At 43.8% G+C, this 27368-nt stretch overlaps 3 protein-coding genes across 3 annotated transcripts in view; 1 reads left to right on the top strand and 2 right to left on the bottom strand.

Annotated features, from left to right (window-relative positions):
• Nucleotides 1-146: 146 nt before the first annotated feature.
• DNAJA1 (DnaJ heat shock protein family (Hsp40) member A1) lies at nucleotides 147-7729 on the bottom strand. Its single transcript, XM_068176495.1, has 8 exons — nucleotides 7491-7729; nucleotides 7207-7384; nucleotides 6030-6134; nucleotides 5701-5928; nucleotides 4210-4324; nucleotides 2206-2321; nucleotides 1533-1633; nucleotides 147-743 (listed from the first exon to the last, which is right to left on the bottom strand). Exons 1-8 carry the CDS (start codon nucleotides 7620-7622, stop codon nucleotides 525-527), a joined length of 1194 nt encoding a protein of 397 aa, XP_068032596.1. The 5' UTR covers nucleotides 7623-7729; the 3' UTR covers nucleotides 147-524.
• A 796-nt stretch (nucleotides 7730-8525) lies between these two features.
• On the top strand, nucleotides 8526-19286 carry APTX (aprataxin). The gene is made up of 9 exons (XM_068176497.1): nucleotides 8526-8752; nucleotides 8920-9056; nucleotides 9750-9796; nucleotides 12085-12396; nucleotides 13773-13832; nucleotides 16992-17218; nucleotides 18022-18125; nucleotides 18424-18641; nucleotides 18699-19286. The coding sequence occupies exons 1-8, from the start codon at nucleotides 8685-8687 to the stop codon at nucleotides 18576-18578; spliced, it is 1110 nt and encodes a 369-aa protein (XP_068032598.1). The 5' UTR covers nucleotides 8526-8684; the 3' UTR covers nucleotides 18579-18641; nucleotides 18699-19286.
• A 2588-nt stretch (nucleotides 19287-21874) lies between these two features.
• ELP1 (elongator acetyltransferase complex subunit 1) overlaps nucleotides 21875-27368 on the bottom strand; it is a 32920-nt gene continuing 27426 nt past the window's right edge. The window contains exons 33-36 of the mRNA XM_068176490.1: nucleotides 26817-26944; nucleotides 26276-26430; nucleotides 25194-25272; nucleotides 21875-24206 (exon numbers count right to left, since the gene is read on the bottom strand). Coding sequence (XP_068032591.1) covers nucleotides 24139-24206; nucleotides 25194-25272; nucleotides 26276-26430; nucleotides 26817-26944 — 430 coding nt within the window. The 3' untranslated portion in view covers nucleotides 21875-24138. The remainder of the gene's footprint in view (nucleotides 24207-25193; nucleotides 25273-26275; nucleotides 26431-26816; nucleotides 26945-27368) is intronic.

Raw genomic sequence — 27368 nt, 5'->3', positions numbered from 1 at the left:
CATTAATAGGCCTGTGAAGATCAACCACATCTGTGTCAGCCTCATCTACCAAGTGGGTGCATTAGAGCCAGGCCCTGTTTAACGAACAGTACAAGCCCAAACATTATTATCCTAATTGGTACAAAACTACTACATCTCACCACGGATTATAAGTACTTCTGCATACTTTATTCACAGAGTGTAAGATCTAGAATTCCTAAAAAGCACACCACAGACTCTTAGTTTAAGCCTGGGCAATTGCACACATACAGGAATTACAAGGTTTGGAATAAGACAAGCAGGTAAGGGAGTTTTCTGGACCAAGAGGCAGGAGTGAAGTGCATTCAACTTCATTTCAGCTTGCATCTTGGAGCTTTATACAAATCGCAAAATCAGTTTAATTACTTAGTTTATTTCTTTATGCTTTTAGAAATGACTATGGCTGGATAGAACAACAAATAGCAGGTGAGGGCAAACTGCTTGTAGTCCTTCACTCATCCACTACTGCATACAAAACAAGCATCACAAGTTATTCACTGGCCCATTTATGATGTCTGGCACTGAACACCACCTCTAGGCTGATGCTCATCATCTTCATACACTTCTCCATTATAGAGGTGTTTTCGCTTTTGAGATGGATCAAAGTCCACTAATTCCACCTGTTCCATTTCCTCAGTTTCTTCTATCTCCTGCCTTGTAGGTAGCAGTTTTTCAAGTAAGGACAGCTTATCTGAGGAGAGGAAGCCACTCTCCGGGAAGATCACCTGAAATCAAGAACTAAGGTTACTCAAGTCTATCTGAACTGTTTTTTCATTTGGTCAAATAGACCTACAGGTTAAATACCTGCCAAAGTCAGGTTTGTCATCATAGATTACTTAAATTCAGAGCTTAAAAAAATTATCAGAATCACTAAGCTGTTTTTAATGCCCACATGAAGTTAGCTTCTAATTCTGGCAACTTAATCAGCAACTTTCTTCTGCCTCAGGCTGTCCTCTGGAATCAACCACTAAAGGAAAGTATATATGTAATATAATAGTGCATACAACTACATATTTATAACAGTATATACAGCTACATATTTAAATATATATATAAACAAAATGTCAGCATTAGAGGTATGGTTAAATATATTCTAAGCTGTAGCAGACAGGGCACACTGCTATAGCTCCCAGAATTAGCTTCTCCCCAAAGAAGAAAATCAGCGTTTTCCAACCTACTCTTCTGCTCCAGCACAGAAGTCAAAGTTACTCATGCATCCTTCTTACAGGACAACAGGAACTAAAGAATATGTCAAGCAAATGGAAGTTCACAAGGTTGCTCTAGAAACTCCTCTGGTACCTAACGTACTTTGAGCACACAGTGTTCCAGAAGTTTTCTCTTTGTTCTGAACTGTAATTCTGACAGGTTGCATGTTCCCACCATTGTAAAGAACAAACACCAAAATAGGACATCTGACTATTGGTATGTCTTCTTGACTGAGGTAGTGCTTATTGGTTAAATTTTGGATAGATGTTCAGTCCTGAGATGCTGTGGAAGTGAGTTGATTCACTTACCCTGAATTCTATGATCAGACGTCCTTTTTCATATGGTCTGCGATAAATTGGCATACCTTCATTCAACACACACTTAATAGCCCCATGCTCAACAACCTGGCCTAAAAAAACAAACAAACAAAAAAAAACAAAAAAGGAAGGGAGACATGCAAGCAACAGAAGCAGCTTTAGTTATAATTCCCTTCAATATTTAGGTAGCTTTCTACATTGTGGTTAGGCAGCAACATCAACATGTAGTAATCTAACAGGAACTTACTGCCTGGTAACGTATGAGTAGGAAAGTAGATTGATGTCTACATTACATTCCTGTAAACCTTGTTATGCTTCCCAAAGGAAGCATACTTACAAATTTATTAAGTGCTCCATCGCTTCCAAGGCTGAAAAAGTGGTTTTCAGAGACCCACGGCCTTCAATTCTCACGAGATATCCTCAGGATGCAAGTATGTCCATGAGGTAAGGTCTGTTACTATGTCACGCAAAGAGGAAGTTACTGCTGAATGCTATGCAATAATCCTTTTTTATTTTAAGATTCGTACTGCAAAGACTAGGGCAAAGAATTTGACACCAGCACACATCCCTTTTACATGAAGATGGGGTGCTTCTGTTCCTTTAGATTTCCAGCTTACATTCACTGCATACTAGAAGTTCCAACAGAAAGCAAACCAACGCTTACCAGGATGGGAGGTAATAATAATAGTTCTGTTATCCAGCGTTGTGATGGGCTTTTGAAAGCCACATAGTGCTTCAACCAGCTGAATATCCATAGACAGAAGTAGATCTTCATCTCGTCTAAGGAAGAACCAATCAACAACAGGCACAGTGAGAGAGAAATAGTACAAGGATCATACCCAACTTCAATATTTAATATCTGGAAATTACAATAAGCTGTAATTATAACAGAAACCCAGAGAATTAAACGAAGAATACCAAATATTAATGTAGCTCCTCAATTACTAGAATGATACCTACTCAGAACCATTATGATCTTGTCAAGCTATTGAAAGCATTATGAGTGTTTATTGAAAAGAAATAAATACAGTAAGGCCCACTTGCATCCAGTTCACTTCACAGCTCCTTCCCAAGTAAAAAAAAAAAAATCTCTCAGCCTCATAAATACTGAAACTGGGACAATTAATTTGTTTCTTTGCATAGATAAATACCTTCTTAATTGCACTAGCTTGCACTATGGTGATCTGTTACACCCTGAAGATTTATTACCAGGGAAGTTTGAACAGGTGATGGCCACTCTGGGTAATGATACAAGTACCTTTGATACAAGCACCAAGACGTATCTGGAATAGTGTTCATTACTTTGTGTTCTGACTTCAGTATGGCAATGCTAGTAATTGTTTACATGTTCAACGGCTACAATATTCCTTCATCTTATTCAAAGAATACATAGCACTCACCCTGTTTTTAAAATGTCTCTGTCAGGAGATTTGAACGAAAAGCTAATTTTAGACTCTGACAAGAGAGGAGGAACATCCCACTTGTGTGAGAGCATGATCTCAGCATAACCCCACAAGACCAGTAATATCAAGGGTTACTGAAGGACACTAGAACTGAAGGCATTAGGCAGAAGGATAGACAAAAATAATCAAGCAGAATTGTGACTTCAGGTCCCAGGTAACCATGAAACCAGTTTGGCATATCTGAATCAGTGTCTGGTTTCGCTGGAAGTTAAGAAAAATCAGCTGAGTAAGCTCATCCAAAGCAAACAGAAGTGATTCTTAACCTGTGAGCTCAGTGTTCCTTGGCATAGAATTCTGGCACCAGCTTCAAGAGCTCAGCACCATACATGATAGGCAGACCACCTACAGGTTTCCCAAGAACCTTTGGCTCACTGATCCTATTTACAAGCACAAGGTCAGTGGTAAGTGCTTTCTCTAAACCTACCACTTCCTTTGTAACTTCTCTGAGCAGCAGCAGTGAGATAACAAATGCAACACACTTCTGTGAGATCGTCAACTGTGCTTTTAACTGGACAGACTAATTCCACAAACAGTAACACGAAAGAGGGAGGTGTCCAACACTGAGCAGCATTGCCTGGGAATGCGACATAGTTGAGATGGGGTCAGTGCTGCTTGAGTTGCTTTTGCTTTCACAATAAAAACCAGACAGGACCAATTATCCTGCCCATAGCACTTGGGCAGGACATGAAGTGTGGGAAACCACGTTTTGATCACAATGGTGCACACTATATTGAGTAAGTTTGTCCTGCATAAGATCCACAAACACATACACACACTCCAAGTTTTATGTGTCTTGAGGCCATGTGGACAACAGTGGAATACATTAAATGGCAATTTTCTGAGTCAAGTAATTCAAAGCAAGGAAACAGTCACAAATATTCAAAACTACTAAAAATCTCAGTATTTCAATGAATTCTTAAACATTTGTAAACTCTTAATTGTAACTACTTTTGTTTGCTTTCTATCCCCTTCTGCTGCCAAAGCTCACAAGAGATTACCTCATGCTATTAGAACACAAGTGGTCAGACTAGTTACACCAGAACTCACCTCAGCACTCCTCTGACCATCCAGACAAACTCATGGCTGAGTGACAGTCATGTGATCCTATCTCCTGACACTCCAGTACCTACACGATGAGTGGTAACCAAGGAAGCATGTGGAAAAACATCACAGGAGATAACACAAGAGAATTCAAGTGTCTTTACCTTGTAAATAGAGAGTGGTCTTTCTGATCCAAGACAATAATAATATCCCCTGGCTCCAGACCTGGCTCTTGGTCCCCTTCACCATGGAATGTAATTTTCTGACCATCCTTCATTCCTATTGTACAAAACAAATATACATTTTTCTTATTTTTAATATAAAATCACCAACAATGAACACTTTTATAGGCATGAACTGGTATCAAGGTATCTCTGGATCTTTAAGTAAGAACATCAGGATCTTCCCTTGAAGCAGTTTTTTTTTAATCCACTCACTTGTTTAACAGATCTTAGCAGTGCTAACCTGCTCAGTCTCAAGACCATCAAGCTTAACTGTACTGCCAAAAGAGCCACCAACATAAAGTCCTGAAGGGAAATATCATCAAAACAGTTTTCATTATACACACAAATACAAAAAAGAAATCAGAAACACTGTGTACAAACTCTATTTCAAGAGCAATTGACCGGTCAGCTTCTTCAGTTTCATAAATATGTGGCACATCTCCTTATGAAGCATCATCTTATTGCCTGCCAAGTCCAAGAAGCATTCCCCACAGACTGAAAACCTCCTGTAAGAAACTTGTTTCACCCACACAAGAAATGTATTGAACAAAAATACTAGCTTTCTTATGCTACGTAAGTCTCTTTTCCCTTCCTTCTAGAAAAACATCCTTTTCATAAGACTTCCCTATTCAAAATATCAGTAATACATCCCTTCTAGTCCTCATATTTACTACCACTATGGATTTCCCCTACAAATTCAGGCACTGCATAAGCTCTGCTTACACATGTAACAGCTGCAAGCCATAATCACAAGCGAGACTGTTTAAGTCATGTACTTGTCAGCCTGCTCTGCCACACAAGCTGCACTACTCCAGAGACTTCTCCCACCACCTTTTGGGCAGCCCCCTCAACAGAGATGCATTTGTCACTCAATGCCATTCACTCAATATCAGTACATTCACCCATCACGTTGAGGGTTTGTGTATCGAGTTGCATTCTGCCAGGCAAGGAAGTGGTACCTGCATTGGGCAGCACTGTCAGGGCTGCATAGCCAACAGACTTCTAAGCACAAGAGGCTTAACACTGTCTCGATACCCGGTCACTATAGCAGACCTGGTTCCCCTTCACACTGAAACACAGCGGAAGTGATCGGGGTCTGCAGAGTTTTGCTGTAGGTAGTGAAAATTGATTGGGCTACCTGATCACAAACTGGGCTTAGAGGGACCTGAAAAATAATCCACTGCTTACAATAATGCAGGTTTCAGAATTCTTTCTTAGTTATGTGCCAGGCTTTAGAAGTGAACACAGAGACAGTCTACCTTCCCTAGAAAACAAGTCTACTTTTTGTAAGGCAGCAATAAGCAATTTTAGTGTGTATTCAGCACTGTTACTCACCAAATCAACACCACATATTTGCTAAAGCTTCTGTTTTAGTGCTGCAAAGTCAGTCAGTACGTTCAAGTTCAATACTTCACCTCAGTAAGACCTCACCTTTGTCAATGTGAACTTCCAGGATCTTCTTCTCTCGAACAATTTTTCTGCCATTGCAGCTCTTACACCGGTCCTTGGGACTGATACGCTCCCCATGCCCCTGACACTCAATACACACAGACTGGATCTGCTGCACCATTCCTGGCCCGATCTGGTGAATTCTGATCTGCATGCCTGTTCCCCTGCAATTAGGGCAGCACTCTACTGCACCTTTCTTACCACCACGACCTGAGAACAAAAACTGGAGTTAGGTGGTTACGTACTACCAGAAAAAAAAAAAACAACCAAAATCTTTAGAAACATCTCTTTAGTTTCAGTTTCAACATTACCTTCACATTTGTCACAGATAACGTTTTTCTGCAGTGCAAGTTTCCTCATCGCACCATTGTACATATCTTCTAAACTTACTGACAACTGGTGGACCACGTTTTTACCTGTAAAAGAACAGATATTTACTTAAGTTTAGAAGCTTGGTCTGCGTATCTCACTGCCAAGCCATGATAAAGCAAGTGTCTGGGCTTTAACATTTTGTATCAATAGAGCTTTGTCTTGTTTTGCCTGTATTAGTCAAAAGCCCCTTCCCAGCTGATATCATATTAGGTAACAGTTGTTATGACTTTGACTCTGTTAAAGTTAGAAGAGACCTTCTGGAAAAGTACAAACAGTAACAGCAAAAGAACATACAGAACCTCAAATGTATAAGTTTTATATTGCAGGACTCTGGTTTCAACAAAGTCACCAAACAGATCTACAAACAAGGGAGAGACTCTCTTTGGAATCTCCACTTCAGCACTTTCTTCCTCTCACCAGGTGACCTTCTGGAACCAGAAATGAGCAACTATATTTTTAACCTCAAGAACTCCATTAGCACTTCAGCTGATGTAGGCTTAGTTTTGTAAACGATGCTGAGCTCTGGGTTGTTACAAGTACTTTAACACTCTTAACACTTTGATACAAAACATTTTTTCTTCCCTTTTTCAACAGATCTGCAGTAAGAGGTGACAGGGTCAGCACTGCTCTTAACAACTTTAAAGTTTTTCCCAGTGTGATTAAACTGGAGCTTAACTTATGGGCAGCATTTTACTGCAGCTTCAACTTAATTCCACTGCACAGTGCAGGAACACAGAAAAGTTTCACGGACTGAACTGGATCTTGATGTCTTGTTTGGACACTTGCTTTTAGATACTACACTTAAAGTAGCTTAGTTAATAAACCATTTTAAGCTATTTTACCCTTCCATTTCCTATTCTGTCTACTAGCAGCTGAGCTTACACTCAGCTAAAGGTACTCCGAACACACCTGGCTAGCGATTAACAGGGCACAATACACAGGGAGACCAAACTACCACCGCACCAACCAAACGCCCTCCCTTGGGGTCTCAGCTATTAAGGACAACAGTTTTTCCCAAGTTTCAGGTTAAGCCTGTAACTTCAGTTTAACTCTATTTAAATTCCTACATCTACGGCATTCTCCTCAGAGAATCTGATACCCTCGCTGACATGTTACCTCGCCTCTCCCTCTGCATCCTCCCTCCACCGCCGAAGAACATATCGAATATGTCCATGGGTGACCCGAAGCCGCCGCCGGAGCCGCCCTCCTTGATAGCTTGCTCGCCTCCTTTGTCATACAGCTCCCTCTTCTTCGGGTCCGACAGTACCTCGTAGGCTTGCGAGATCTGCTTGAACTGCAAAAAGGACAGCACCGGCACTCAGGCACCTGCAGCGCCCGCGGCAGGACTCCTGCCCGACCCCCTCCCGCCCGGCCCCACCGTCCCGACCCTTCCCGCCGACCTTCTCGCCCTCATTGGGATTCTTGTCCGGGTGGTACTTGAGCGCGAGCTTGCGGTAGGCCTTCTTCAGCTCCTCGGCGGAAGCGTTGGGCTTCACGCCCAGCACGTCGTAGTACGTGGTCTCCTTCACCATGGCGGTGGCAGTGGCGGCGGCGGCAGCAGCAGGGGGTCCCCGGAGCGGCGGGCGCAAATCCCACTCCGCGCTGCTCCGATCCCGACTCTTCTGGAAAGTTCGGGCCGGCCCCACCCCGGAAGTCCTGCCCCGCCGCGCGCCGGGCCCGGGCGAGTGGTCCACCAATGGCTGTTCGGGAGGGGAAGGCACTTGGCCAATCAGCGCCCGGCTCCGCCGCCCGCATTGCGCGCGGACCCCGCCCCGCCCGCGCAGGCGGTGGCGTCCCTGCCCAGCGTCCGCCTCGCCTTGCGCCTGCGCCTCGAGCCGCTCCCGCCCTCGGAGGCACCGAGCTGCACCGGGTACGCGGCGCCGGCCCGGCCGGCGCCTTCCCGGCACCGCTCCGCGCCTTTCCCCCCATCAACCTACGCGGGCCTGGCTCCGCCGCCGCACAGGCCGGCCGGCGGCCCGGCCCGCTTCACTCTACTCCCCCTTTGCGAGGACCCAGCGCCCACCCCCGGGTGCGCGGGCTCAGCGCGCCTGCGCCGGCCACGCGCCGCGTCGGGAGCCTGTATCTAGTCACGTGGGAGACGCGCTGCTGCAGCTGATTGGCTGCGGCGGCGGCGCGAACGTCGCGCGCGGTAAGGGGGAGGGGTCCGTCCGGCATTGCCATGGGAACGGGGCCCACGGGGATGGCGGTGCCGCGGGGGTGCGTGTGTGGCAGTGCCGTCGTTTCACTGGGGACAGAGCCTTGCTTCCCGCGGGCATGAGCTCTCCACCGCAGAGCTGGGAGGAACAGGGCCCAGCACCGGGCAGGGTGAGGGTGAGGGATCTTTACCGTCCAGGGTCAAATTGATGTAAACTTGAAGATTACATAGCATGGTCCGTGTGCTGACTGTTGCTGGATGAAGCTATCGCGACTCTCTCTCTTCTGCTGCTCTCTCTTATTTTGGTGGTTAAGTTAATCTCTCGAGTGAACTCTGATTCAGTGGGAAACAAAGTGAGGTTTTTTGTGGCTAGGCCCTTCTGTCAGATGGAACTGTCAATCCAATCGGTTTTTCCTATATATGGTTCACAGATGTGAGAATGTATGATAGAATAGGAAGGAAAACAGGACTGCCCTTTCAACAGCAACCTGCTCTTAGATTATGCAAGTGCTGGTGACGTGCTTTGCTTTGAATTTCGGGAACTTGAACCACGTTAGCAGAATTAGCTCAGCTAATGGATGGGCTAGCAGCAGAATTCACGGACACTGTTCCACAGCAAGGTAGCCCATCAGGAAGTGGCGTGTTGGTAACACACTATTCATTTTGGTTTATAGCACAGTGATGCGTGTGTGCTGGCTTGTGGGCAAAGAGAAATGCACTCAGCGGGTGAAACTGCCACACTTGGAACCTGTGGTAATTGGGCGTGGCCCAGAGACTGGGATAACGGATAAGAAGTGTTCACGGCAGCAAGGTAACGTGATTTAGCTCAAATCCTGCTTTCCACGTGTAGCAGCACCTGAGCTTGTCTTGTTCCTCTGTGTGGTCTGCAGTGTTGCCTGGTTCTTGAAGTCATCAAGCCTTTTTAATAAGCACTTATGGAGATCTCTGGGGCCTAAAAAATCAGAGACAGGACGTCCACCTCCATATACAAAAGCTTTATGTGAGTTCCCAGGCCCACAGTTGTGTTTCACTGCTCACTACATGAGCAGCACTTCTCCCTAGTATTCCACCAACTGATTTTTAGTATGATTGTTATTTTATACATAAATTAATGTGATCTTGGAGAATAAATGAAAATACCTATCACCTATATAATACCGCACATCTTCCCTGCCTTTTATTCTGTGCCTCTGGACACAGTCTTGCTCTATGCCTTATTGTCCCAGAGGGCTGTTAAGAATATCAAGAATATGTATAAGACATCAAGAGAATCCAGCTTTGTTCCAAAGTAATTCCATCCTCGGCTCAGTGTATGGATTGACTCTGTTTTACCTGTGGTCCTGGAAAGAAGAGATGAGGCAGAAATATTCTTGGCATGCATTCACAAAGATCAGCTCCAGAAAGAAATGGCTCTTCAAAAAGAGGAGTGTTTTCTGTATTGGGTGGTTCAGCAGAGTTCTTTTTATTTGCATGGTTTTGTGACACTTTGTTCTTTATTTTCCAGTTCAGTTAAAAGCAGACTGTAACAAGGGCTATGTCACAGTTAAACAGGTATGTTTTTATGTATGGATCTCCAGTATTTCTGGTACTTACTGGGACAGTTGTACTTAACTCCACAAATGCTCCAAGTGATGATTCTGATCACTGGGTCTCAGGGACCTGAAGCTTTCTTATCACCAAGGGAGGTTACAGCAAGTGGCCCTCAGAAGTGAACTTCCTTATTTGTGCACCTCAGTGAAAGGCTGCATGTTGGAGTCCAGAACATCCCTTTGGCTGCTCTGGATGCCTCGAGACCCTGGCAGGGGGCTCAGGGACCTTGGCAGCAAGTCAAAAACACCTGTGGCTTCAATTTTAGCCCATGGGAGAGGCTGCCAACCTTATATGAGGAGTTACAAGCCAAAAGGGCTCGAGTAGTGTAATAAGGGAATTGACACATGGTGAAAAAGCAGAATTTTGAGGTTTTTAGAATGTAATTCAGGGATACAATATGGAGGAATCTGGGCGTGCCCTAGCCTTTTCTTCCTTCTTCTTGTCCTCCATGTCTCAGTGTGATAGTGACACTTTTCTGTCGGTCTAGGATAGGGACACACTGTCCAACATAGATTTTAGGTATTGGTACGGGAAGCATGGTACACATAATTTTGGGTATATAATGTGGGAGATGCTCGGGGCTCGAGGCAGACTGCCATGGCTTCTGTACTAGCTGGACCTCGGCGGGTCAGAAAGAAAATATTTTAGATAAGAAGAAATAAACAACCTTGAAAACTCAGCTTCGCGCCTTCCAGACGTCTTCTTTGGCTGCTGGGCTAGGGAAAAAGGACTTTCACACTGTTGGGGTCTTGCCAGCCTGACCCTGACAGCTGCACTATTCCTTCAAGATACATTCCAGTCTAACACAGCCAGACTTGCAGCATCAGGGAATGCTGTTGTGAGTCCTCAGTCAGTTCTGTTGGGTGCTGCATTTGCGAGATTTTGGACTTCTTCTACTAAACTTGCTTATCTTTCTCCTGAGCCTTAAACTTCATAAGCTGAGGCAGCCCTTTGTTTAAGGTTGAAGTTCTTGTGTTAATGGGACTATGCAGTTGTAGAAGATTTTTGTTGGTGGCTGATAGAGCCAGAGATGTGGTTACTTATGGAAAGGGATAGGATGTAAAAGAGCACTGCAGGAATGCTCATGTTACCAGATGGATGGAGGCAGGCATACTCCCTCACACTTAGGAGACCCAGTGTCTCGGAGATAATAGGAAGGGAGAGGTCTCTGGTGCTGGTGTTAGTGTGTGTGTGCCCACAGCATCAGCCTGCGTGGACGATACAACACATTCTACCTACCTAGGAGTAACGTCTTCTTTCAAAATACCTCCACTGCCCACTAAGCATAGGCACCTCAGGGGTATCTGATGAATCAGACAAAGATATCTAGGACAGTTTTCCTCAGAAATCAACCCTAGTCATGATTTGACACATAATATTGTGTTACTGGAATCTCAAAACTAGGAATACTTTCTGGTGGTGGGTGCTAGCATGTTTTCTCTACCTATTGAAGAGTTGCTTCCCAGGTGAGAGATGTGTGGCACAAGGTTCCAGTGATCGGTTGTTTGATATGTTATTCACTGATGGGAAGCATCCTTGACTTGAGTGAAACTGCAGAGCTGTAGACTAAAGAGATCCTGGCTGGAATCAGGTGTGTGCTTCATTGCAGTGAATACCAAGTGAGAGGTATAGTACCGTCTTGTGAAGCGTGCAGGTATGGCAGTGACAAAGCTAATGAAAACTCTCTCTGACTGAGTTCATCAGTCCCTGGAGAGAGCTGATTTCCTAAAGCCTGTTTTGTGCATAAACATCAACCAAAAGCATTTTGCTGAAGATTCCTAATTTTTGTAGAGTCACCCACATGATGATGCAAAATCCATCTATCAAGCAATCACTGTAGGTTGCTTACATCACAGTTCGATTGCACTAAAGTAATTTGCTAAAACTACTGTTGCTCCTCAGAAGTAGTTGCTGCTGTTACTAATTGTTTGATAGGTTGCTAATTTTTGAGAGAAGTGCAGCACAAGTGATACTGTAACTGTGTAGCTGCTGCAGACCCAGGCTCCTGTGATGCCAGGCCTTGAGGTTGTGTGCTGACAGCTGTGACTGCAAGACTGGGGCAGAAACAGATGTCCACAGTACTGCAGTGCCTGGTTGGCTAAAACGGGTTGGTGTAGGCAGGGTGGGCAGTGAATACAGAATGTATTTGCTTTCTAGGATAATGGTATTCCAGGAGAACTGAGCAGAAGTTGGCGATTCCACTTACAACATAATTTTCTGCTATTTTTTCCTTTTCCTGTCTACCAAAGATAGGGGTCAACCCAACTAGTGTTGATCTTGTGAATATTGGCAAGGATGAAGTGGTGAAAATGAAGCCAGGCCAAGTTCTGCATATTGTAAATAACCTTTACCCCTACATGGTGCAATTTGCCGAAGAGTCTGGGAAAACTGTTCCAAAAGCAGACAAGATGCCACATAAAGAATCCTGTGAGAATGATGATATAGAGCTTGTGCCCAGAAAAACAATGAAGTTGGAGGTGGTGGATACACAAGGCAGTTCTACAAATCCAAAGCTAAGCAATACCAGTGTATCTACACATGAAGGAACTTCAAGCCAAAAGGCAAGTGTATTGCTATTAATTCTTGTGCTGTTTCTCCTGGCGTTGTCTCCTCCACGAGAAGATATTGCTTTTGTGGATTCTGCTGGTGGCAGGCATCTCAGGTGAATACGGATTATCAAAGTATACAGAGCATGAGAGGTGTCATGTGCCCCTGACATCACCTACACCCTGGGAAAGTCACTTGGAATCCATTCTAACCTGACCTGAGGTGTGTAAGGTGTGCGTGAGGGGGCTTCCCTGTAGCACATGAGGATTTAATCTGGTTTCAGCTGCAGTTTCTGCTAGAAGGACAGTCCATGTGAACTCCATTTAGCTGCAGTCACTCAAGGACACTGTCCTGGCTTTTGAGTGGTTATCTAAAAGCAAGCGCACAGAGAGCAGAGCAACCTGAGCCTTTTCTTTTTAAAATTTATTTGTTTGCAATTGCATGGGGTTTTTTTCTCCTCCTATGTTGTTCACTCCATATGGCAGAACCATGTTTACATTAGTGAATGTTTGCAGACAGAATCTTTGAAGGGAGTTTTTAGCCCTGCAACATGGACAAAATAAAAGTTCTTAATGCATTTGGAGCTAGTACAGTGCTGGAGGAGAAGGCACAGTAATGAAACCCCTTAAGACACAATTTTATTCTCAGGTTGCTGTGAGTTATCCACTTATTTAATTTGTGGACTTGGGTAGGGTCAGATCTGTGGTGGAATGAGCAGGGAGATGACAACTCACACTGTTTCCCTGCCAGCACTATAATAATGTTTGAACGTGTTCCTTTGTAAGAATATGATGAATATCATTACTGCTCTGAATAGTTAAAACATTTGTTTTGAAAAAGGTGCACTCAAGACAGACCTTCTATTAGGTGTTCAGTAGCCAAGTTAAGAAATAGCTTGTGATCTTCCTGTGCCTTTATTATTTTCTCTACAAGCCACTGCACAATATAAAAAAATAAGTACATCTAAGAATAAGGCCACACACTGCAACTACTTTGTTCTGTGCAGAGCAGTATGGGATAGGACAGTTAATGGAGATCTTTGTTCTTTCTTTGGTTCTTGTGATCCCTGAAGCAGAGGGACTTGTGCCATGACACGTGCAGGCAAATTATTAAATTTAAACACATTTATATCTCCCTGTTGTTGAATTTCTAATGTTTGGAAGATTGAACTTTACATCTTTACAGTATCTTGTTAACAGTTTTCAAAAATAGCTTTTTGGGAGCAGTTAGAGCAGGTATGTTGGCATTTTATAGAAGGGAAATAACTGAGCTGTCATTCAGCTGTTATTGTAGTGCTGTACACAAATGAATATTCTTAACTGAATCCTTTGAAGTATATAATTGGGTGCTTAATGGTCTTATAATTTATTTTTCCCATTCTGTGGTATAGGAACATTTAGGACACTGGAGTCAGGGTCTAAAGAGCTCCATGCAAGATCCAAAAATGCAGGTGAGACTTGTACTTTACAGTAGATCCTGTCTAGCAAAGCTAAATGAGCTTTCTTTCTTCTTTCTGCAATTTGCTTTAACAATCTGGTTAATCAGTGGAGTCCTAAATAAGGGCTGAAATGTACTTGCATCTCTCTCTGTAGTAACATTAACTTGGGAGTCTCTACTCTGATTTTGCAGATTCTTATTGTGTTAATTATCTTTGAGCTCTCTGTACTGTGAGATTTGGCCAACAGATTTCAAAAAGGTTGAAGGGAGAGCAGGCGAGCCGTGCAGTTGCTTTGTTTCCTCAGGGAAACCAACTAAAATGGAGGTATCATTTGAAGCTGAGCCAGCCACAGAGGTTCCCATTCTCCAGCAGTCAGTGCTGTCTTGTTTCTTAGTGCAGTTTCCTGGTTTCCAGCAAATTCTTAACTTTCACACCTTTATGTCAGCTGACAGGATCTGACCTCTGGCCTCACTGGGCCTCTTCGGGTGACGATCCCCATTAGGCTGAAGATAATTAAGAGTCATAGTGTGTCACCCATGGTCCAAGAATGACACAAGAACAGATGAGAGACCAAATTGCAAGAGGAGAAAAAGAAGCTTTAATACAAAGGATTCTCCAGTTTATAAAGACCAATATGATACATTCTACTTGATTGGCTAGTTAATAAAGCATCTTTCTCACACACCGTCCTTGAAAAGAACAGAAAAACAAAGTGGAAAAAGACCACCTGCAAATTGCTTATACTAATGAGTTGTCACATTCCTGCAACTCCCTAAAAATTCTCACAAGCCACTGTGAGAAACGACTGCCGTTTCTCTCTCCCTGACCAGGCTGGCATCCACAATAGTGTATGTTGAGTTGGAAGGGACCCATCAGGATCATTGAATCCAGCTCTCAGCCCTCACAGGAAATCACACAGCCCCCAGAAATCACACCATGTATCTGAAAGCGCTTTTTGAACTTGGACAGACCTGGTGCCATGACAACTTCCCTGGGGAGCCTGTTCCAGTGCCCAACACCCTCTGGGTGAAGAACCTTTCCCTGATATCCAGCCTAAACCTCCCCTGACTCAGCTTCAGGCCATTTCCTCAAGTTCTGTCACTGGTCACTAGAGAGAAGAGTGTGCTGCTCCTCTTTCTCTCACAAGGAAGTTGTAACTGCAATGAGTTCTCCCTTCAGTCTCCTCCAGGCTGAACAGACCAAGTACGTCAGCCACTCCTCATATAGCTTCCTTTCAAGGCCCTTCACCATCTTGTTAGCCCTCGTTTGGACATTTTCTAAGAGCTTTAAATCTTCTATTGTGTCACCCTGAACTGCCCCCAGCACCTGAGGTGAGGCCACCCCAGTGCAGAGCAGAGCAGGACAATCCCTCCCTTGCCTGGCTGTGATGCTGTGCCTGATGCACCCCAGGACATGAGTGGCCCTCCTGGCTGCCAGGGCACTGCTGACTCAAGTTCAGCTTGCCACTGACCAGGACCCTCAGGTCCCATTCCGTGGAACTGCTCTCCAGTCTCTTGTCCCCAGTCTCTCTGTATGTCCAGGGTTGCCCTGTCCTTGGTGCAGAATCCAACACTTTACCTTCTTAGACTTCTGCCCAGCCCTCTAATTTGTCCAGGTTTCTCTGCAGGGCCTTCCTGCCTTCAAGGGAGTTGACAGTTCTTCCCAATTTAGTGTCATTGACAAACTTGCTTTCTATTCCTTCCAGTCCTCTGTCTAGATAATTTATTAAAATTTTGAAGAGCACAGGGCTGAGGATGGAGCCCTGTGGAACCCCACCAGTGACAGGTCACCAGTCTGATGTCACCCCATTCACTGTAACCTTTTGTGCCCGACCTGTGAGCCAGTTCCTCGCTTAGCTGATAACTAAACAGAAGCTCCTGTTTATTGATTGATATTTTTTTAATGGAAGCGTGAAGTGTTGAACTGCATAGATTTACAGGAGAACATTGTCCTAGAATTGCCAGCATTTTCAAATGAGTCTATCTATAGGGGATGATAAAACCATGGAAATTCTTCTGTACTTTATCCCTGAAGCAGAATTCTATATGCTTACCGAAACAGGGCTTTCTTGACCCAAAATGTAAGCAGGTTTTAAAACTGTTCTTTTAATGTTAGACACAAATAACTGCTTATGAGTGAAGGTTAGGTTTATTAGTTGTAGTTTCAATCTGAATACACAAATAGAACTCCTATCTTTTCTTTTTAATCAAATATTAAATGGCAATATTTTCTAAAAAGGCTTGAACATGATCCTGTTCCTACTGGCAGCAGGAGCAGACACTAGTATGTGTGTATAAAATATCTTGCTGCTGAAAGAGTCAGTCCTATGATTTGTGTACCCATAGATCTTCTTTCCTGTAGGGTAAGACTGATCTGTGTATAAACATACAAGAATAATTAGCAAAGGTGACAAAGACATCATCCATCTCTCATCAGCCAGTGCACTGCTAAGAGACCAGAGGCACAATACACAGCCTGACGTTTTTTTATTGCTGGGTTCTACCCACTGTTGTCCACAAGCTTCCAAACCATTTCTCTTCCTCAGCTGCACTGAATTGTTGCAGAAGGCAAAACAAAATGAAAACAGGAAGAAGGACATGATAGACAGAAATCTGTTCTCCTTGTGAGTGATCTTACAAAACAGCACACTGGGTAGGATGAACTGAAATAGCCCAGACTTGAGTATTTTTATCTTTGTATTGCTGGTGGAGGTCTGCAGCACACTGCTGGTAGCACATCTGAGATTTGTGCTTCACTCTGGAAATCTGCAACCTAGTGCATTCTGACATATTCTGTATTCAGCACACTGGTTTTGCTTATGACTACAGAGCTTGAATGTAGCCTGATGGAAGTGGAGTTCCCTAGGCCTCACTGGTATCTCAGTCCAGGTGATTTTCAAGCGTTCATATAGCCCTGTAGTTATTGTTAACTTACTGGAAAGTAAGATTAGAAAGCTTTTGCCTTTTGTAATAAAGTATATGAAAAAGGATGCTGGAACACCTCTCCATAGCTGCCTGGTATATGTTATGGAAGAGGGTACTTATCCTGGAGCAGCTTAATTCCAGCAAAAATTTTCATTGGATAGCATCTCTCCATTAAATATAGTGTTTATAAGAATAACATATTTAACTTCCAATCAGAAAGTAATCTAGTTATTTCATTTTTTGCAAGGTTTACAAAGATGAAAAGACTGTAGTCATCAAGGATAAATATCCCAAAGCACGTTACCACTGGCTTATCTTACCATGGGACCCTATTTCAAGCCTGAAGTCAGTCACCAGTGACCACCTTGAACTCCTGGAACATATGCATGCCATTGGGCAAAAAATGATCGAACAGTGCCCTGCCAGAGAGAGCCTGGAGTTCAGACTGGGTTACCATGCTATCCCCAGTATGAGGTAAGACCTGGAGGAGTCATGTGGTGGACATACTATTCTTCCAGTTAGACAGATTTGGGGCTAAATCCATGAGGAGATTTGGCATTGCTAAAGAACCGGCAATCCTCCTCAACACTCCAGACAGCTTGGTGTGCAGTCTTGGCCCCACACTGCTGTATAGATCCTGATGCATGGGCATCTTGGGCATGGGGGGGAAATGCCTGTTGGGCTTCTCTAGCAGAGGTTGGTGCTTGGGGCTGTGGGATGCCTGTGGGCCAGCCCCAGTCACAGGAGCACTGCTGCCATTGCTAGGCCATCATGCTCCCAGGGCACCAGCATGAGATTAGAGACTGACTCCTAGACCTGTCAAGTGCTGCCTAATACTGAGCAAGGATTTGAGTCTTGTGTCCAAGTCCACACCTTAGAGTGTCCAAATGTCTCTTGATACTGCAGTCAGTTGTTCTCCAGTTCTTGAATGAAGCATTCGAGCACTGATCAAGTCCCATTCACTTACTCTACAAATAATAAAACTTTGGTTTATTATTAAACCTTTAATATACCTGTGGTTTGCTAACACTACTGTCTCTGCCTTTTTGGAAACTAGCAGGAATATAGACTGCAGTGAGGGACCAGTGGAGTACGCGGACTATGACCCTGACTGTTTATAAGTGAAATGCTTGAGTGCATTCCAGAACAGACTGTGTTTCTTGTTACAGGGTCAGGACTGACCCACAAGGCTGGCACCCTGCTGAATCATGTTTGCAACTGAAAAAACTGCAAAACAGCTTTAACCTTCTCTCAGATCTATGTTATATTTTTTTCAGTCAGCTGCATTTGCATGTAATCAGCCAGGATTTTGATTCTCCGGCCCTGAAAACCAAAAAGCACTGGAACTCTTTTACTACAGACTACTTCTTAAACTCTCAAGGTAATGATTAGAGAAAGTATTTCGTAACATATAATCCTGCTTGCAGGTTCTGGCTTTGGGCTTTTCTTCCAAACAAATGTACAAGTCGTACATTTTATTGCAGTAAGTGAAAGGTTTTATTTAAGATACTGGGGAATAGCACTGAGTAAAAGCCAACAAATTTTGTGGCTGGTTTAAATTAGAATGCAGCAATGACACACTGTGCATGCAAAACAATACACTGAGATTTGCAGTGTTTGTGTGTTTCATGATGCTACATGGTCTCAATACCTATGGTCTTTTTTATTTTTATCCCCAGATGTCATAGAGATGGTAAGAAGCAAGGGAAAAGTGATGGTGAAAGACCATACCTCTGAACTTCTCAAACTTCCCCTCAGATGCCATCGCTGTAAACAACAGTTGTCCACAATCCCACAGTTAAAGGAACATCTTCGGAAACATTGGCCAAAATGATTTTGCAAAAAATGATCTTTCAGTCCGCCTTCAGATTTCAAGCCAACACAAAGACCACAAAATGTTAATGGAAATGTATGTTTATTAACTAGAATGACAAATGTAATGTGGGGAAAAAAGTGGCCTGGAAACAGCAGCATACTAATTTAGTAATAGCTTCAACAACAACCTAAGCCCTCTTCTTCCTTCCTACTAAAAATTTAAATAAAGTGACTTCTGAAATTGAAGCTTTTTGGTTGCAGCTTTATTGTGGTACAGCCACACTAATCTGTAAGTGAAAAGAAGTCTGGGAGAAGTGCTTTGTTTGGATGAAAGGATTTATTTTAATTCAGAAGCTGAACTGAGCCCAGATCTAGGTTTCTACTGAGAAAGGAAAGAAACAATGATTGCGAGGTCTTTCTCTTCATGTTTTCTGCCTACCACTGAAGTTCCTCCTACGTGTTAATGTTGCAGGCACTGGTGTGGCTGACAGAATGTACTGTCAGTAGAGAGGAAGGAGCAGCAGCTGATCACCCCTACTTCGCTGTGCCACTGAAAAGCCTCACAGTTCAGTGCTGCTGAACTGCCCCTCAGCTAGGGGACAGCCACTGCTCAGGCTCTAAGTGGAGCAAAAATCTCTTTTGGGTACAAGGATGTATTTAAACATTTTTTGTGAAATACATTTGTAATACACAATTACAAGCTTTACTGCTTCCCAGAGTAATACAACTGTCAAGGTTTGCAGTTTCTTGTCTGCATAGGTTGAAGTTGGTACAGAAATTCTGTCGTTTAATCCCATGCTGTTTCTCCAATCAGGATTTTAGTGAGCCTCTAATAATTTGATTGTTGTCAAGATGTGAACTTTCAGAAGCAGCAGGACAGTACTAAAAAAAATCTCGAGTCCAGATCTGGTTTGTACAGTTCAGCTTCATCTTTCAACTTAAGCTCAGCTTTGAGTAAAGTAAGACACACTGTGGGTGAAATGGCTTTCAGTAAAAGAGTGTACAGAGCTTTTCCTATACAAGCAAAATGCTGCTCCCAACAGTAACACATTCTGTAGGGAGAGGGTGTCCTCTTCTTCCATGCCCCCCTGCAGCAGCATGTTGCTGTACCCAAACAAATGCGGCAAATAATAAATTGATGTTGCTGGAAAAGAATAAAGATGTTTGTGTCGTAAAGTTGTCCCCAAAAATAGGTTCCTTCAACCTGGTATGCAAGAAGCCGATCCACAGAGGGTCATGTTTATTTCATGCTTATGCAGAGATGGGTGCTGGGTGGTGAATCCACAGAGCCAGCACACCCAGTTCTAGCTAAGCAGTATAGTTAAGATATTTGCAAAATATCTAAGTCTGCACTTATCTGATGTCTGAATAACTGCCTAATCAATAACTATTGGACAATCTTTTGCCTTCTTCAGCTTAAAGGTACAGTATGTTTAGAGTTTATTGTGCGTGTTCAGTAGGTAGGATTCTTCATTTGGAGGTGAGTAATCTAAGCTTTAGAGATACAGCTTTCACATTACAATGAGCTAAGTTCATCTAAAGGATGATTTTTTAGCTGATTTAATTAATTTCAGTAAAACATATGGAACGTTGCCGAATGCAGTGTCCAGTATCTTATGCAAGATTTCTGTTTGTGTACTCGTTTCAAAACTATTCTGCAAAACCTTGCCATTTCCCACTGGTCTGGGTCTTTAGAGTATTTACTGTTCTCCTATGACTCAATGTGCAAAATCTTTTCTTAAACCATTCATCTTTCACCAGAATGGGGTACAGTAAGGTGAAGGGCTGGCCATGGTCTAATTTAAAACACCAGTCACAGTTCAGCTATTGCTGACATCAGTAATAATATGCTTTAAATTACAAAACAAAGCTTAGAGAGTAAGGAACAATGACAAAAGCACAGCCAGTCTGTGAATTCAGTCTTGGCACAAACTAGGGCTTCAGCTGGCTCCAGAGGTAAAGTGCTAATGCTTTGCAATGGGAACTAATTTGAACCAAAATCAGTTGCGAATGCTAGAGAGCTGTGGTCTTCCTCATAGCAGACACAGGCCAGAAAGGGAAACCATGTTTCTTCACAGTGAAATGCGCTGCTTATGGCCCATGGCCCATCACAAACTGGGTGGGAGCTGTGGTTTTAGTACATCTCAGAGCAGGTCAGAGTGAAGCATAAACCCCTGCAATCCATCTGTTTGGGGACAGTGTGCAGCTCAGTCACAGTTGCCACACACTCAAATGTGGAGCACGATTCAGAGGGACAAGGCTATGTATGATGTTCTCAGCAGCATCACCAGGAGAACCACTGCCACCAGGGTTGACCCCAGGGCGAGGGATGGCAGCATATCCAGCACTCACTGTGTGAGGTCACCACTGTAAGAGAAAGGTCTACAGGAATGGCAGCAGTGAGAACAAACTCTCTGAAGCCAGCAAGGGGCAGCCACCTATAGGGGTAGCCTCAAGGCCATGAAGGAAACTAAGGCAGAAAACATGTATTTTGTCACAGGTTACTTTGTGTGTGGCTTTGCAGGGGACTCACAGCCTTCCTCCAATATTTCCTCTACAGCTTCTAAGTCCATACAGGAGACTGCGAGCAACCACTATGACATCTTTGTTTGAAGAGAGCCTCAGAATAGCAGTTTAACCTTATCAGCCAGTGATGATAAAGCATCTCCTTTCCACCCCTGGCTGTAATCAGAGCTCCTCTGGAGCTGTATTATCTTCTATGGTATTGTTGGGAATGAGGCCTAAAGCCAAGGAAGATGTGGTAGAGGACTTTCCATGAGATGTGCCACAAGATACCTGGTGAAGGGATTAGCATGGGCTGATGGGGTGTCAGATTATCAGGTGGAGGGCCAATTGCCCTGGCCCCTGCAGCCATCCAGATGGAAAAGAGAATGGTGCAAGAGTTCTATTCCACCCTTATGAACACCCCACTGCCTTTGTTCTCTTTTTGCAATTGTAAACCGAGAGAAGGGGGAGAGAACTTCCTTTGTAAATGAGTATTAAAAGTTGCAATTACAGAATATAAGACTACAGTCTCATCTCTGTTTCTCCCAAAAAGAATAAATGTATTATTTGAAAGTCTCCAAGGCAGAGGCTTGCAGACCACCTTGCAGACAAGTCAAGGGTCTTACTTGTCTCTTCTCCAGAGCAGGGATACCTCTTTGGAAAGATCTATGACTGTGATGCCATTGGAGTATACCTGGGAACACTTCTACAAGGCACCGTACATTTGTATTTTGCAGGTGCATTTATCACTGGTAATCGAACAAGAACTATAATCTATTGCTCCAATGAACCACGCTGTTTGTGGATCTGTTAATGAAAGCTTCTATTGAACTTGATGGATTTCTTTGCCTTTAGTGTTTAATGAAGCTAATCAGCAGATAGGTGAGAAATATCTAACAAGAGAAACAGGCTTCCATACAGCCATATTTACTCAGAGGTTGAGATACTTTTAAAGATAACTCTGTATTTCTGCATTAATGGTTTACTTCCATTCCTGGTAACTGTAGGAGCCCCCACAGAATTCATAAGAGCAAATTCAATGTGTCTGTAATGACAGTAACTAAAGCTGAGCATATTTCAAGATTACACACATCACTAAGAAAGCAAAAGAACATGGCAGCAGAAATCAAGGAAAAGCTGACTCCTTGCAACTGCAATAGTAGTAAGAAGCAGGATATCCCCCCCTTGAAGCTCACCCACACTAGGTGCTGCTCCCAGCTCTACTGCTCCTTACTCCAAGTTCACTTAGGAGAAAAAGGTGTAAGGGAAGACAGTAAGAATTTGGTGATGAATAATGTAGAAGACTGGTCTTTCACTTAGATGGCAGATTTAAAGGGGTTTTGCATGGTGGGAGAACAAGAAAGCACGCCTAACACAAAAGGGTCTTTGGCTTTCACCATCACCATGACAGACAAGCAAAAGAAATCATACATATACTTAGGCACAAGCACGAATCCTCAGTAAGCCAGTGGCAATTTCATCTTTTCTTGTGTTCTTTCTAGACAATAGATTCAGTTGTGCAAGACCTCAGCATCTCCTGGCATCAGATTTAGGAATGTCAGGAATTACTGGTGTCAGTGTCACATTTCAGTTGCAGGGCCAGAGTGCTCTGCAGAAGAGCACAGCTCCCTCAGCAACCCTTTCTCCAGATCTGGTAGATGGCTTCTGTATTTCACCATGGACTATGCTCTGCTACCATTTTGAAGACCCAGATCCCATGAAACAGTCTTGCCCCATAAAGACTTTCATGTGTTTTGCCATCTGAAAGGGCTTTACTCTTGGAGAATCTCTTTCCAGTGTAGTCATAGTGTTTGACAACAGGCTTAAGTCATCCCCACACAACCCACAACAGGCCATACAACTCAGAACAACTGGCAACAAGATGTGCTCCAATGTTTCACGCTGACAGAAGACTTACCACTCCCCTCCAGCCAGCCCAAGCCAGCACAACACATACAGTGCAAGACTAAATGGCCACCCCAATCTGATGGAGTTCTTGCCACACAAAAACAGTGACCTGCAGCACTGCACACGGTCATGCTGTGCAGTCGGAACACAGCTCGCTGCTGTGCCATTAAACAGCTCCAAGAGACAGTAAGCACCTTGTTTGTATGGTGTTTTTCTACAGAACCCAACGGAAATGGCCTGAACACTGCAGCTGCCAGGCCAAAATTAACCAAGAAGGGGATGCTACCACTGAGAGGGTTTCCAGCCTTGTCTCCTTCCTCTGCTCCCAGAACTACTGCTGTTACTTCTCACATCAGATGACAGAAGTATTCTGGGGTAAAACCTAATTCTCAGTACAAGACCAGTTTCCAGATGACACAATTCTGCAATAGTACACAGCATTATCAGGATACAGCTGCTGATCGGTCAGTGCCATAAAGCACCATTACTCTTATCTTCTTTGATCTCAGATAATTAGGGTAGTATTACCCAGCAGAGTGGGACACCAACACCTCTGCCCTGCTTTTATTTGTGTTTTCCTCTGTCCAAGACCTCCCTGGTGTGAACAGGCCCAGTTTCAATACAACAATGGCTGTTGGCACTGCAGGATTTGCTCTGATGTAACAAAGCAATAATGAAAATCTGGTATCAGCAACACCCAGCATCAGCAGAGAAAACACAAAATTTGTTTAGCAACTACAGCAGTTTCCTATTGGTACAGTCTTACAGGTAAGTTCTCTAAAGCAGGCTGAAGTGCTTAAAACGTGCCCTGTCATCATGGAAGGTATCAACTCTGGGAAGGAGAGATGGCAGAGAAGATAACCCAATACTGGTGGGATTGCTTCATCCAGAAGGGGGGAACAGTAGCAGGAGCTTTCAGAGCTGCATATCCTTTTGCTCCCCAGCCTCACAAGCCACCTCTGCAGTGGACATGAGTGGTTGTGCCCTTAAGTGTGACACCATATGGGTCACAGTCACAGCTGCACCAGGTGGAGGGACCCTTCACTTGCACAGCCCTAAGAACAGTGTATCAGAAACACCAGAACAGCAAAGGCTTCTGCAAAGATATAATGAAATTATATGAGAAGTTAAGAGTTCAGAGTCCACAGGGATTCCTTGGCTTCTGGTTACTGGAGAAGATGCAGCTTCCACTGTAGATTTTTATTGAATTTTGGTGGAGTCAGTACTTCTGGATCTGAAAGACAAATGGAACAAATGTCAGAACAGGGGGTAATAGCAATATAGTTTCTTCAAGAGCTGTCAAGTACTTTGTTCACTTTTCTTACATCAAAGGATGATGAGAAATCTCTTGACATCTATCATTTCCCTGTAGTGACTGATCACCAGCCTGCACAGGACAGTGTCCTCAGAAGATCTGCTTTCACCAGGAAACATCTGGGCACTCCCAGTGCCCTCTCAATTGTTAAGTGTTACGGTTCAGAACAAGGAGGCACAGGCACAAAGCCACAACCATTAGTGACACAAAGCAGAACTCCATTAATTTACCTGTCACTGGCCCATCATGCACCACAGTGAGCTGGCTCCTTCTGCAGTGAGTAATAGACACAAGGCTTTTTCTCTGAAGCCAGCCCTGGCAAGTGGCAATAGACAGGCTGCATCTATAGATTCAATAGAGGATCTCCCCAGGCAATTTCAGGACTAGCAGGGAAAGGATGTAGGACTAGGGGAAAGAGGGAACACTGAGGAGTTGGGACTACCCTTTGCTAGGTCTCTCAGCTCTAATTTTGTATTCACTGCAAGGACTTTGAGATGGCAAAGTCACATGACAGACTGTAGCCTGGTCTGATCAAAGGCCTGGCCTGACTGCCAAAGCCAGAGAGAAAAATTCAGCAGGTAAGTTACAGGAAGAACTATCTAACACATTCCTTAAGAAATCAGATTTTCAATTCCCTCACAATAGACTGACATTACACACACAGGAACCCCGGAGTAGTTGAGGTATTTTAGTACAGGAAACAGTTTTAAGCTGAAACAGTTTTAGAACACAAATTCAGAGCAAAATAAACTTTGTTTAAGAAAACCACAAGGCACGATGGTACACCATAAAGAAAAGCAAGGAACCACCACAGCTGAGTAATTGGTACAACTGTTGTTGAAATTCTCCAAGCCCATTAACCTCCCTGACATTCACACCCAAGCTTAACTCAGACCCTCAACTAACCATGTACAACAGGAGGCATCATCCTCTTTTGCTGATAAGTAGCCGTAATGCTGTTTGCAGTTGAATTGGGTCCCAACACCTGTAAGAAGAAATAGCCATGTTCCAACCTGAACAACACAAAGGCACAAGCAGGGATATCCTCAAAAGAAACTTTGCTATGATTGTCCAACACCAGGACACCTCACAGTACAAACTGAACAGGATCAAAGGGTGATTAGTGTGATCAAAGCCCAGTAATGTCTTAGAAAAGTTAACACAGAGGCAGAACGAGAGATCTGCTTTCATACAGCTTTTCATGACACAGAACTCTTATCCAGCACCTACTTCTTCACAGCACCATAAATTTCATGATTCAGCAGGACTAACTTCATTAGAGCACCATCAATATTTAAAGTTCTTCTGGGAGTCTTTGTTCCCTGTCACACAGAATGATTCTAATCTGTCTTTAAGAGTCCTGCTAATTAGCAGTTAGGGGGAAGATACTGGGGAACATTTTATGTTCACCATAAATGCTCAGAAACCACTTATTAGAAATAAGGACTTTTTTACTCTGGAAGGGAACTAAATAAAGTCCTTGTGATTTCCTTATTCTGCATTAAGCTGAAGCTTAGAAGCCTGACATAACCCTTCTTTATGTAATTTACTCCTTATGATATATGGTTCAGACTTAATTGACCACTTCAGCAGCTTTTCTCTTCATAAGACCTACTCTACTCCAGTACACTTCGACCATTAGGCCTAGAAAGAAGGGAGTGTTCCCATATTCTACAAATTGCTTAAGATGGAGCTTACAAAACCAAGTCACCACTAGGACAAGGCAGCACAAGCCTCAGAAGACCTCATCACATCCAATGTGGCATTCAGTGCAGGGGACAGAGTAGGCTATATTTGTTGCACCCATCTAGAGTGTACTGACTTGGCAGGTCCTGACCAGAATATCTACTCAACCTCTTAACAGAAAAAAACCCCAGATTTTGAAAGCCATGGAGGGATTCTAGGCTTTCTGCTGGAGAATGCAAAACACTGCTAAACACTTGATACTGTCTAGTTATGAGTGATAGGTACTGTGGATGAGCACAGACCAGGCTGACAGAGCTCTGCTGCAGGTCTGGAGTCCAGATTTCTGGGACTGAGGCCTCCATCAACTGCAAAACCTCTTCCAGGACTTGCTGCAGTGCCCCAGCTTGCTCATCATAACCAAAGAGCACAAGCTGCTTCAGAAGGATGTGTATCTCTCCTGCAGGAGGGAACAGAAGCAATAAAATAGCAATCAACACAGGTATACTAAATAAACAGCTGCATTTTTTTGCTATCAGGACACAGGAAAGACAGCAGCAACTCAGAATTGGTTCTGTTCCTACTGAGCCCCTACAGTGTCCGAGAACCAAAAGAAGACAATTCTGTAGTGGCTTCTTTTCTCTGCTCCCAAATTCAAATGCAGAGAGTTCATGTTATTCTGAGCACAGAGGCAGACTAACTGAACCAAGGTCCAACACAGATAGCTGTATGGACCAGGCAGCTTTTCTCTACAGTATACACAGTAAGAACAAGAAGGGGCACACTGCCTTAGCTGTCCTCATCCTCACAAGCTGCAGCATGGATTTAGATCACCAATTGTCCTACCTTTCACAGTCTCAACAGCACGAACACTCTCTCCCAGGACTTCTAGAAGGGCAATATCTTCAAAAGGACTCCCCTCCTTCAGGCTGTATCTCTTACGCTCTGCCTTGCGTCGGTTCTTTGAGGATCGCCTGAAAAGAGCACGTTCTGTTACAGTGTACACAACAGGATTAGCTGTTAGCAGGGTTAAGTCTGAAGGAACATCAACAGCGTGCACAAAACCTGTCACTCAAGTCCTTGCCTTCTCCAGGGGCAGAGGACTGCATGTAACCTTAGGTGCTCTGACAACGTTTTCAGTGCTATTCAACCAATATCCTTAGTGGTCTGAAACACAAGACAGGAGTCAGGCTGTTTCTCTGCTCCAAAAAGGACTGCTCCGTGTTCCAGCAAGGTTAAAGCATGTGTACAACACAAAGTAGGAGCTGCTCCAATCACAAAACAGTGGTCACTGTCAGGCAAAGCTGAAGTCCACTTAAAACACTGGTGGCCAGGGTCTGTGCTTGGCTGTGAACATTTTAATTTTTTGCCATCTCCAGAGCCTGCTCAGCTCCTAAA

The sequence above is a fragment of the Anomalospiza imberbis genome, chromosome Z (genome assembly GCF_031753505.1).
Source record: "Anomalospiza imberbis isolate Cuckoo-Finch-1a 21T00152 chromosome Z, ASM3175350v1, whole genome shotgun sequence".
In the NCBI taxonomy this organism is placed as follows: domain Eukaryota; kingdom Metazoa; phylum Chordata; class Aves; order Passeriformes; family Viduidae; genus Anomalospiza; species Anomalospiza imberbis.
This window is presented reverse-complemented; position numbering and strand designations above follow the sequence as displayed.